This window comes from Chrysoperla carnea, chromosome X, assembly GCF_905475395.1.
Source record: "Chrysoperla carnea chromosome X, inChrCarn1.1, whole genome shotgun sequence".
NCBI classification, from domain to species: Eukaryota; Metazoa; Arthropoda; class Insecta; order Neuroptera; family Chrysopidae; genus Chrysoperla; species Chrysoperla carnea.
This window is the reverse complement of record NC_058342.1, coordinates 11,812,661-11,826,349: the sequence shown is the minus strand read 5'-3', so window position 1 is coordinate 11,826,349 and position 13,689 is coordinate 11,812,661. Positions and strand designations below refer to the sequence as shown.

The window sequence follows — 13,689 nt, the reverse complement described above, 5'->3', positions numbered from 1 at the left end:
GTGTCGTGCTCTGAAATGGAAAGATGAAACTGAAGGAATGTGCTGCAGTAGCGGTAAAGTTCAACTGTCTAAGCTTGCTCCTTATCCTGAACCCTTACATAGTTTACTTACTCATCAGCATCCATTATCAGAACATTTTTTTTCTAATATTCGTAAGTATAATGGATGCTTTCAAATGACGTCTTTCGGAGGAAAGCAGGTACGTGAAGGTAATTTTATGCCAACATTCAAAATTCAAGGACAGGTCTACCACAGAATAGGGAGTTTAATGGCTAGCTCTGATCAACAGCCTTCTTTTCTTTAAATATATTTTGTTGGTGATGATGATAGTGAACGAGATATTCGTTGTGGCATTTATCCTGGAATTAATTCAAAATTAACTCATCAATTGCAGATGATGCTTCATGATCACAATAAGTATATTCTTGATTTTAAAGCTGCAATAGATTCAGTTCCAAAAGTTCAAAAGGAGTTCAAAGTCGTGATTAATGCTGATCGAAAACCTTCTGGTGAACATAAAGGCCGCTTTAATGCTCCTCAAGCTAGGGAAGTAGCTGTCCTTATCGTTGGGCAGGATTTTGAAAAACGAGATATCGTTCTCCAAAGCAGAAGCAATCAAGTCGTGCAAATCAGCGAGACAAACCGTGCTTATGATGCTTTGCAATACCCATTAATGTTTTGTTACGGAGAAGATGGATACCACATTAATATTCCGAAGCGTGATGAGAAGACTAAGACTCCTCTCAATAAAACCGTGTCAGCTTCAGAATTTTACAGCTACAGGATAATGGAACGCGATGGTGAAGAAGGTTAATTATTATTATTTCGTAATCTTTTGAATCAATGTTTAGTAGACATGTATGCCAAAATTGAGACTGAACAACTTAACTGGATCCGTATATTAATAACCAAAAAAAGCTGAGAAGTGAGGAATATGTTCATTTAAAGGATGCTTTGACGAAAAATGATGTATAATCATCAACTATCGGAAAAATGGTTGTGTTACCTTCTTCTTTTACTGGTGGACCCCGTTATATGCATGAGCGAACTCAGGATGCAATGACATATGTTCGACATTATGGACGGCCAGATTTGTTTATTACTTTCACCTGCAATCCCAAGTGGCCAGAAATAACAGAGCTTTTGCGTCAAGGTCAAAAATCACATGATCGACATGACATTGTAGCGAGAGTTTTTAATGTAAAAGTGAAACATATGATGAAGCTTCTTACAGTGGGTAGTATTTTTGGTAAAACAAAATGTCACATGTACACTTTCGAATGGCAGAAACGTGGACTTCCTCATGTTCACATTCTACTGTGGTTGGAAGAAAAAATAAGATCTGAGTCTGTTGACCAAATTATAAGCGCTGAATTACCTGATCCTAACCTAGATCCAGATCTTTTTGAAATCATAAAATCAACCATGATTCACGGTCCATGTGGTTCTTTCAACTCAAAGTCACCCTGTATGGTTGAAGGAAAGTGTACTAAAAGATATCCTAAGGCATTTTTAAAAGAAACTGTCGCTGGAGACGATGGCTATCCTCAGTATCGCAGAAGATCTCCAGCAGATGGTGGAATGAAAATAACCCTTAACGGAGTTGAAGTTGACAATAGATGGGTAGTCCCGTACAATCCCGTTCTATCCCGTACTTTTAAAGCTCATATTAATGTGGAATATTGTAATTCTGTTAAGTCTATTAAATACATTTGTAACTACCTTAATAAAGGATCTGACCAAGCAGCGTTTATCGTTGAGGATTTTGATGAGGTGAAAAAGTACCAAGCAAAAGTACGTTACATTAGTAGTTCTGAAGCGGTTTGGCGCATACTTTGTTTCTCTATTCATGACAGATTTCCTTCTGTCATGCATCTTGCTGTACATCTTGAAAACGGTCAACGAGTTTACTTCACAGAAGGAAATGTAATTGATAAAGTTGTTAATCAACCAAAGACAACTCTAATGGCTTTTTTTGAACTTTGCAACTGTCATAATTTTGCAAAAACTCTTTTATACTTTGAAGTTCCGGCTTACTATGTATGGAAGAACAACCACTTTGAAAGGCGGAAAAAAGGTAAGGATGTTCCAGGTTATTTAGGAGTTAAGAAAGATCATGTTTTAGGTAGAGTGTATACCGTTCATCCCGGTAATGCCGAGTGTTATTATCTACGTCTTCTATTACATCAGATTCGAGGTCCAGTATCATTTTCTGCTTTAAAAACTGTTGATGGAGTAATTCAGCCAACATTTCAAGCAGCATGTAGAGCACTAGGTCTTCTCGAAGATGATGCTAATTGAGATCACACTCTAGAAGAAGCTTGCATCTCTGATTCTCCGTTCAAAATCCGTGAGCTGTTTGCCATCATGTTAGTTTTTTGTCATGTTGGCGACCCACAGAAATTATGGGAGAAATACCGAGACAATTTTTCTGAAGATATTAGGAGAGAGATAGAACGAGAAGATGGAAATGCCGAGCTGATGCTTGACATTATTTACAACAAATGCCTCATTTTGATTGAAGATATTGTTATATCAATGTCGGGAAAGATACTTCTTCAGTTCGGTCTCCCCTCTCCATCACGAGAGGAAAGATTTATTTTCACCAATCGTCAATATCTGAATGAATTGGCTTATGACACTACCTATTTGAATGAATTTGTAGCTGAAAATGTTCCTAAGTTAAACTTAGAACATAAAAAAGTTTACAGTAAAATTTTGAATTCGATTATTTCTAATTCTGAGCAATTATATTTTCTTGATGCTCCAGGTGGCACTGGAAAAACTTTTTTAATCAATTTGTTGCTCTCAAAAATTAGAAGTGAGAAAAAAATTGCTATAGCTGTTGCTTCCTCAGGAATTGCTGCGACTTTGATTGATGGAGGCAAAACAGCTCACTCTGCATTTAAATTACCTCTAAATTTGTGTCATTCTGAGTCCCCACTTTGTAACATCTCTAAACAAAGTGATATAGCTCATGTACTAAAAGAAACAAAAATAATTATCTGGGATGAGTGCACAATGGCTCACAAAAAAGCTATTGAAGCTCTGAACAGAACGCTCCAAGACATCAGAGGTTGCAACCAACTTATGGGAGGAGTAGTTGTTCTCTTGGCTGGTGACTTCAGACAAACATTGCCTGTTGTACCACGAGGAACACGCGCTGATGAAATTCAAGCCTGTATCAAGTCATCCTTTTTATGGCCTTCGGTCAAAGTTCTATCTTTGACTATCAATATGCGTGTTCATCTTCAACCAAATCCACAAGCTGAGGAGTTTTCGAAAGTACTCATTGACATAGGTGACGGTAAGATCCCAGAAGAAGATGGAAAAATAAATGTTTCTTGCATTTGTTGTGATATTGTCCCAGATTTAATCACCTTGACTCAAAAAATATACCCGAATATTGACAAGGCTGGAGAAAATTGCAGTTCATGGTTAAAAGAGAGAGCTATTCTCACTCCAACTAATGAACAAGCTAATTCTATTAATAACTTTTTGCTGGAGCAACTACCAACTGAGCAAGTAAAATATGAGTCGGTAGACACAGTAATGGAGGACGAAGACGTTGTTCACTACCCCTACATTATGTAATGGAACTAGGCTCCAGGTAAAGATCTTACACAAAAATGTTATTGAGGCCACAATTATCACCGGAAAATATCAAGGAGAAACTGTATTCATTCCAAGAATTCCGTTAATTCCATCAGACTATCACTTTGAATTCAAACGTCTGCAATTTCCAGTTAAAGTTTGTTATGCCAGTTTGAAGATGGCTGGAATTGATTTAAGAAATGATTGTTTCTCTCATGGTCAACTTTACGTGGCATGCTCAAGAGTAAGTTCACCTGACAACTTAGTCATTCTTCAGCCAATTGGAAAAACCAAAAACATCGTGTATAAAGAAATTTTAAGTGTTTAACTACTTACGCAGCTAGATAACAAAATTAATATTTTTCGCGCCTGGCGTATATTTTACGCCACGCGAAGCGGGCGGGTAACAGCTAGTATATCATAAACTTTTGTTAATAATTGATGAACGAAATTATTTAATTTGATTTTTTCGTTAAATAATTGAATTTTTTTACTCTCTCTCTTTCACTAAACACAATATGAAATTAATCCTTCAAAATAAGAAATCAAACTAACTTCTCCCCATTTTTCAACTTTAAATTTAACTTCTTGAGAGGTATACAAAATTAAAAATTAGAAGACGTAAGCATAAATTAAAATATTCGAAAACAACATACTTCTTTATTCATTAGGACCCACATTATCAAAAATTGATTATTTTCATAATGTAGAAAAAAAAAAAAAAATTCATTTTTAATATAGATAAACTTAAAGAAGAGTTTTATATACTTCCATATACAAATCTATATCGATTAGTAGATTTACTTGTGTAGTTATATAAAAAATGTATATTGCATTTGAAATTAAATTCATTATAAAATAATTTCTTTGAGAACAGTTTTTTTATGGTATATTGCAAACAAAATTGGTGGAATAATTTTTTTGTACTTACCCATCTCATTTCAGAAAAAAACTACATAAACCATCAAATTTGCTAATAAAAATGTTTTATACTTTTGTCAAACTAATAGAATCATATTTCAATCATGAGCATAGCAATTGTAGATTTACAAGAATTTAAGGATGAAAAAACTAAATTTATATTAAAAGAATTGGCAATCCTGAAAAATGGTAAAGAAATACACAGTTTATAGTTAAATCACCTTATGGATGCTAGTTTACAACTATAAATCAAAATCTTTGAATCATTGGCTGGGTGTGAATTACCATGGAATTGATTGGGAGGATGGGTTTGCACATTTCAATGATGTTCAAACAAATGTTTGCAATATTCTAAGAGAATGCATTTACCTATATTAAAGTATTGGAAAAGTATACATACAGGTGTAAGGAATTATTTTATTATGTAAATGTATGCAACATTGAAGATGTGTGGAGCGTTGATGAAGAAGGATGCAAAGAATGTAAAAACAGAATTTCCTTAGATGTTATGAGCGAAAATGTGCTATTGAAAATAAGCATAAAATATACAAAATCTCTTCACCTCTAAAACTATATATGTATGTATCCTATAAAGTATTTAAAAAAATAAATTGTCTCCATTCTTTTTATAATAATAAATAAATAATACAATGTAAACACATTTATTTAGTCAACACTTTTTTTTTTTGGATGCGTAATATATAATATTCAAAAAGTATAAACAAAATTACTCAATCATCATTTTCAAGAAATTAAAGAATCATTATACCATCCATCGGAATTTGATGGAGCCATTGAAATATTTTTGAAGAAAAATAGCTTAGAGGAATATTTGCATGATGGATTAATTACTGCTATACAGTATGAACGAGTTAAAGCATTGGAATGTCTTATTAATGTACGTAAAACGAGAGAAATATAAATCTTGAAACTTGGAAATGAGCAATTGATATTAAATATTATACAGTGAAATAAATTTGTATACTATTAAAAATAAAATATCTATATAAATTAAAAGATTTTTTTCACAATGATATTCACATCTAATATTTTTTTTTAAGTGGAAAGTTTATCAATCTATTGAAATAGAATAGCATAAATTAAAATTTTTTTTTTTATTTGTGAAAAAATGTATTCATTCTCGAATAGCTTCGCTATATAAGCTTGAATACTTTTAAGACATAACCATCTTTAAAACAAGTTAAAAATTTTTCTCAAGTTTTATTTGTAAAAGTTAAAAATGGGGAAAATTTCCTTGAAATTGATCATTTTAAATAACAAAATCAAGGAGGTGTTGGTATATGTGAATGGAGAAGCGAGGGAGCATTTGTATATATTAAACTATTGGCGACTGAAGTGGTTTGGTGGATGGGTAAATGAGGTGACGATAAAGGAGATAATGAGAATAGTGAAGACTATTCTAGCCTATGAAGAAGTAGGGGTGATTTACGAAGAGGAGGAGGTTGAGAGAAACCTCCTCCGGAAATTATTTAAGATGGTGGATGTCATCACGGGATGGGACTAGGTAAAATTTTTTATATACTATAAACGAGTTACGATATTAAAATGCCTTATTAATGCATGTAAAGCAAGAAATATAAACTTTAAATCTATTTTCAAAAAAAAAATCTAGGTATTTGGAGATGGTTTCCTGCGATTTTATTGAAATGGATCAGATTGGAGAAGACTTACGTGGAAGTGCCATTGATAATAATTATTTAAAAATTTTATTATTATAAATCATATATATAATATTTTTTTAAATGTATAAACAATTTTTCCATTATTTTTAACAGAATGTCTTTTATTGACAAATGATATACATATCAATTAAAATTTATTCACCTTTTAATTTATACTGGTGCTTAACATATCAAGTTTCCATAAATGAATCGCTTATTTATGGAAGGCCTCATGTCACATTTTCAGCCATTTTTAAAAAATGACAAAAATCAATTCTCAATGCAAAGCTGCATCGTTTACTTATGAAAGGGCTCTTGTCCCATGTCTGTATGCCTAGTAACACAGCCGTTTAGAATGCGTATATTTATGAAAGGTCTCATGTCACTGACAGGAGGCTCTACAAAACCAAACCGCTGCTCAGAAAGCAACAGCTGGTATGTTCTCTAGGTTATGTTCAGCTGCTGTTTACATTATTTACAATCATTATTACTGTCTAATAAAGTATAATATTGTTGTTAATAATTATTTCAATTTATAATTTGAATAATAATGTCAAGTTCAGAAAGTGATGTGAGTGAGAAAAGTGCAAAAAGAAGAAAAGGGAAACGTAATCCTTCCAAATATAAAGTGAATGTGATCAAGAAAGCAAGATTGGATGGAGAGAAATATTGCAACTATTCTGGAAAAATTGTTAATCAACGAAATGTTGGATCACCATGCTTGTAAGTTACAATATATATATTTTTTTAATTAGTTGTACGGTACCTACTTGGTCACAAATAATTTTTGATAAAACTTAGCTCGGCCTAGTTAGTTTAACTTTCAAAAATTGTTGAATGCATATTCTACTCCCAATAATACTGTTATTATTATCATAACAAGTTCGAAGTGCAGGTATATCAAGCTTTGAAGTTCTGCTGCTGATTTCAAAAAACAACCCCTTAAGTTTTCCTTAAAAAATCAATAATTATTCTTATACAGAATTATTGTTTGTAGGTGCCGGATGAAATGTTTTGACAAATTTTCAAACGATGAGAGAATTTCAATCCTTGAAAGATCTCGACAAATGAAGACAAAAGACGAACAAGACCTATTTCTCCAATCATTGATTGAAGCAGTTCCTGTGAAACAGAGAAGATCAAGGGTTACTACACTCAATGCGGACGACGTCGATGACATGTTGACATGTGATGACAACGTTGACAATCTCAATGAAATTGACAAAAAAGAACTTCCAATTCCAAGTCACTCTGTTCAGCATGCTAGTTCATTCAAATTTCATGTACTGTTTCAAGAAAGAAGAATTCTTGTGTGTCGTAAAGCATATCTCAGTTTATATTCCTTGGGAGAGAAGCGTGTAAGAAGACTGAAAGATATTCTATTGAAGGGTAAACTCCCAAAGACTTGAGAGGTCAGCAGCAGAACCGTAAAACGTTTCCAATAGATTATGTAGAACAAATTAAAGACCACATAAAATCATTTCCTGTAAAACAAAGCCATTATTCATCAAAGGAGGTTAATTATCTCGATGCAAAATTAGATGTGAAAAAAATGTATTCTCTGTTCTTAAAAAAACATAATGATAGTGATGTTAAATACAGTTTTTATTACAAAATTTTCAAAGAGCATTTCAATTATCGATTTGGAAGACCCCAAATCGATACATGCTGTGAATGTGAAGAGCTCATGACAAGAATAAGGAGCCCTCAGCTCAATGACACTGCTAAAAAAGTTGCATCTGCTCAGTTTCTTATTCATAAAAGACGAAGCAATAAATTTTATAAATCATTAAGGGACACTAAGGAATATTGCCAGAATAGATCCAATGCAACTCTTCTGTGCTTTGATTATATGCAAAATATAAGTTTACCATGTATTCCAGTCCAGGAAATATTTTACATGCGACAACTTTCAGTTTATCCATTTGCCATACATGATGGGAAAACTGATATAACTCAATTTTACTTGTACCATGAGGGCATTGCTCAAAAAGGAAGTAATGAAGTTTGTTCTTTTTTGTTGGACTACATCTCTTCAATTCCCGAAGTTGATGAATTGTACCTATACAGTGATAACTGTACGGGTCAAAATAAGAACCATGCAGTCATTAGACTGATCATGGCTCTTACTGATTCGGGAAGGTTCACAAAAATTGTCTATAGGCTTCCAGTTAGGGGTCATTCGTTCCTTCCTTGCGATCGATCTTTTGGTCTAGTTAAACGATCCCTTCGAAAACATGATAGGTACTATACTGTGAAAGAAATTGAAGATTTGATTATATCATCTTCTCAAGGGAAAAAATTCAAAGTCAAGTGCATAGAAACCCAGGACGTGAAAGACTTTACTTCTTGGTGGCCATTGCATTATAAAAAATGTGTAGCTTCTGTTGAAAGCCAGGGAGCAAAAAAAGGAAAACGGGAGTACTTTACTCTCACAAAATATCACGAGTTTGTTTGTGATAGTTCTAAAAAAGGGTGCATTGCAGTATCTGAGTTCATTGATGGAATCAATGAAAGACATTTCAATTTACTGAACAATCAATCAGCTGCTGTATCAATGCCCACCACACAGGCATATGGCCACCACAAGCGGCCAATCAATGAAGAAAAATTGAATGATTTAAAAAAAACACTTCAATACATCCCTGATGAATTCAGACCATTCTATAACACTATACAAAATTGGCCAACGAAGAAAGGCAAAAGGCAAGAAGTTTGATTCAACTTTTGTACACTTATAATTTTGTACACTTAAATTATATTTTATAATTATATGAGTAATAATTCAATAAAATATTTGTATTATTCCATCAACATAACACTTCCAATTGTGATAAAAAGTTGAGCTTTATTTTTGAAAGGGCTCTTATCACACATTAATTTGTGAAAGGCCTCATGTCAGTATTTTAAATTGTTCATAATTATGTGAGAAATTGATTTGACATTTTGTGAGCAGAATATATGTATGTAAATGTGATTGAAATAATACTTGGAATTGAAAAAACTGGAATTATCAACAATGGATAAATATAAGAGACATTTTTTTAGCTGCTGAAAAATTGACTTCAAGTGACAAGAGGCCTTTCATAAATAAGCGATTCAAATACTTCAAGTTTATCAATCTATAGAAAATAGAATAGAATAAATTAAAGGTCTCTGTTTTGCTTATTTTGGATGACATGGGGGGTGGGGGGGTCTAGATGATGATTACGTCATCGTTAGTTATTTAAGTTTTTCGGGGATTCCCGCAAATAATACATATGCGTAGGCACTCGCTTTGAGAACTGATTAGGCTCAGTATTGTTTTGTTTGGATTCTAAACGTATTGAAAGCATTGAAAGTTATCATTTGTGTTTATGTTGATGCAATTAGCCAAAGTTTAACGTTTTAATTATTTAAATTTAAATATCTTATTAGAATGTCATATCATATAGACAAATCCAAGTTATACCAAAAACTGTTCGAAAGTTTTAAAAAATCTCATACTGGGACGAAAGTGCAAAATGTACAAAAGTTAGTTAACGAAGTTTGGCGAAATTATAAATTACAAGCAAAGTCAGATAAGGAACTAGATATTATTGTATCTAAGAGAATTGAAGAAGAATTGCAAGCGGCGACTAAAAATAAATCCAATCTGCTTCATTTTTTTTCCAAGGTGAGTAAATATAAGTACAAAGTTTCTCTTTACGTTCTGTAACAATTAAAACGATTTATGAGTAAAAAATATGATGGCCTATCTCAAAGTAAAAAGGTAAATGATTGATATTTTAATTGGTCACAAAATAGACGGTGTTTTCAATATCTGTATGTGAAGGGTTTCTGTGGGGAAAAGCTTTCAATAATATTTAAACGCTGGTTTTATTAAATACGGTGAATTTATGTAGCTTAATAAGAGAATATCCAGCAGAACTCTTAGAAATTTTTCATTTTTAGGCAACGTCTTCTACCAGTAAACCTGCAGAAAAAACACAAATTATACAGCCATTTTCTAACATTGAAAAACAGAAAGAAGATAAAATTAAAACCGGCAATGAATCACAAGAGCAATGCGAAAATAATAATAATGCAGATAAACAAAGAGCAAAACCTTCTCAAGAAGCTTTGAAAAATAAGATTACTCTACTCGAAAAAAATCTGAACGCTTTGTATTCTGCCAGAGATACTATGCCAAATTGCGCTGAAGTTGATAAACAGATCATTAAGTTGCGCGAGGAACTAAAAACAGCAAAAAATACTTTAAACAAGAAGATTCAAAACGCAGTTGCCCAGAAGAAACACAGGGATGGTATGAAAAGAAAGTTAGAAGATATTTGTCAGGAAAATCCTGAAATAAAAAGAAGACTATCTGAGGGATTCAGTAGGACATCCTAAACTTGAAAGCGATCAACCATTACTATTGAAAACAATTGCGGATATAGCTTTATTTGGGAGTGCATGTGATGACAGGAGACGAACGGAATCTATTCGCAGCGTAAAAACTCTTGACGAACTCACACAAGAACTGCGTAAACTAGGATTTGACATTAGTCGCAGTGCGACATATCTTCGTTTGATTCCCAGAAAATCGAATTCTACAGAGGGACGAAGACATGTATCGACAGTCCCTGTTAGGCTCATTCGTGCTCAAACTGATCACCACAAGAGCCACTTAGATAGCAAGTTCGCTGAAACATCAATCCATTATTTAGAGAACATAGCATCCATACTTGGACCAGATCAAGTATATTTCTTATCTCAAGATGACAAAGCTCGAGTCCCTATTGGCGTCACTGCGGCAAATAAGCAAGCACCTCTTTTAATGCATATGGAATATAGAATCAAATTACCTGACCACGATTGGGTAATCGCTGAGCGTCATAAATTAATACCATCTGTTTATGCTGGTATCAAAGTTACTTCCAATATGCTAGGACAACCGCAAGCCGTCGGATATTCTGGGCCAACATTCATCGCTATTCGAAGTGGAAAGCATAGTTCATCTACTGCTAATACTCATGCTCAGGATTTTTGAGACGCTTCTCGAACTTGAAGAGTTTCGACCATTAGCAAAAACTGACCATGGACTAGTAAAACCAGTAGTAATTATGACGGTTGATGGAGGGCCAGATGAAAATCCGCGTTATCAAAAAGTCATAGGGTTTGCTATACAACATTTTAAACGACATGATCTCGATGCATTGTTTATAGCTACCAATGCTCCTGGAAGGAGTGCGTATAACAGAGTAGAGCGAAGAATGGCTCCTCTGAGTCGGGAACTGGCTGGTTTAATACTGCCTCATGACCATTTTGGGTCTCATTTGGATGAACGTGGCATTACAATTGATGAACAATTAGAAAGATATAATTTCGAATTTGCAGGAAATGTATTAGCTGAAGTATGGAGTTCAATGGAAATTGATGGCTATAATGTTACTGCAAAATATGTTGAGGCTGATGAACAAGATGCTCCTGAATTTCCAGACATTAAATGGTACTCAGAACATGTGCGTGAAAGCCAATACTTGCTTCAAATTGTAAAATGTAAAAATACAGAATGCTGTCGTCCAAGAAGTGGCCTATTCAAATTACTAGACAACAGGTTTCTTCCACCACCTGCAAAAGTAAAACAAACAGTTGATGACTGGTTTTGGATGAAGGAGAACAATTTCTTGATCTTCCAGTCAATTTAGCTCTACGCTTGAGTACTACCCTCAAAGATTTTTTGCAAATGCCCTACGATTATTTTTGTCCGACGGTAAAATTGAGGCTCTCAAGCCGAACATGCAAAACGTGTGGTCTTTATCATGCTTCCGTCAAATCATTAAATCGTCACATCGAGAAGATCCATAAAAAAGTAAACACGCCCACAGAGGGAAAAGTTAGACCTGTAAGAGTCGCTGCTCGTCGTGCTAATGAACTGATGTGCATTATTCAAAATTTAGAGCACCAAGATGTTGAATGGCTCGATGAGAGTGACGTAGACATTCCAAAATCGGATGAAAGTGAGCAGACTCACAACACTGAGCAGCAATCCAATGTCATCGATAACTTAGAATCATGGATTCAGGTTTCATGGACTGAAGACTGTTAATGTGTTCCGAAAATATTCTTTATGTTAGTTATGTTCTTTATTTCTGATTATATTTTTTTGTCATTTACTCTATGTGTATCAGTTAAACCTAATATTTTCATGAATTTTCCTATTTTAAAAATAACAATATAAAAAAACATTTATTACTAAAAATGTTTACGTAAGCATAGGGGGAGGGGGTAAGTGCTTTGCTTACTTTTGATGACAAGGGGGGCGGGGGGGTAAAAATGGTAAGAAATCTGCTCACGTAATACTACTATTGCATTCCTAAAAGTGCACTCCCAAAAAAAAAATGCATTCAAAAAAGTGCACCCCAAAAAAAATGCATTCAAAAAAGTGCATCCCAAAAAAATGCATTCAAAAAAGTGCATCCAAAACTAGGTCAATGACCTCTCTCAGACAATGCACTCAAGGTCGTTTTAGGTCATATAAGAAAACTACGTCAAAGTCCAAAATGTTTTTGAATCCGCATTTTATTACTACTGATATGTAAAAGCGGAAAAATAATTTCAATTGTGCGCTCTTGTAAGGCAGGATCAAGGGAAAAATGTAGTGGCAACATAATTATATTGTTACCGGTGAGTCAAGAGTTTTTAGCTTCTAATATTTGTGAACTTAGACACTTGGACATACAACATGTAATTAATTTTAATGACAGTTTTATTTTAGTAATGACGATGACTTGGAGAGATTTGCATGTATGGATTTGAAATGTATATGGAAAGCTGTACAAACTAATGCATTGAAAAAATATAATCCCGCACCCAATCACTGACATCTGTTTTTCTAATTGTAAAGCATGAAAGGTCTTTAAGAATACGAATGACAGTTCATCAAAAATATATTTGCTGCTGATGACGTGTTATCAGAAGATAAAAGCCTTATCCGTTTAATTAAGGTCCTAAACATCTATTACAAGATCCAACGGCCAAGCAATAGGCTATAATTGAAAAAATAAAGAAAGAACTTCCAGAATCGTCTTTTTCAAAGCACTTGTAAGTACTCAGAGAATTATGATGTTTTTATGGCTATGAAATTGCTGAATTTCAGCTATGAATCAAAAGACTTGTTTTCTTTTTTTTAGATTAGATAACATGAACATAGTTGTGCACGAAAATAGCACTCCAAAGATTAGAGATGCAGACAATGAAATAATTAGTGCAACTTTCTTATAACACCGTATGATCGCTTTCCTTTTTATGAAAAACCACGATAAAATTTGTATTTGCTTTCTTTTACAATTTCCAACTGCACAAATTACTCTATTTTTTTATTTATCATGTTCTGTAAAAATTCCAACTTTCATTTTTAGTTTTATTTATCGATAATTTATGATAAAGAATTTATTGCTGATATTTAAACAGTGTGTATTTAATCGAAAATTGTAATCCATTAATAGAATGTGACTGCGTGCCTCGAGTT

General features: G+C 33.5%; 1 protein-coding gene across 1 annotated transcript; it reads left to right on the top strand.

Moving 5' to 3' along the window:
- Positions 1 to 993: 993 nt before the first annotated feature.
- LOC123302915 lies at positions 994 to 2,301 on the top strand. Its single transcript, XM_044886009.1, has one exon. The coding sequence runs from the start codon at positions 994 to 996 to the stop codon at positions 2,299 to 2,301; it is 1,308 nt and encodes a 435-aa protein (XP_044741944.1).
- The last annotated feature ends 11,388 nt before the right edge of the window (positions 2,302 to 13,689 follow it).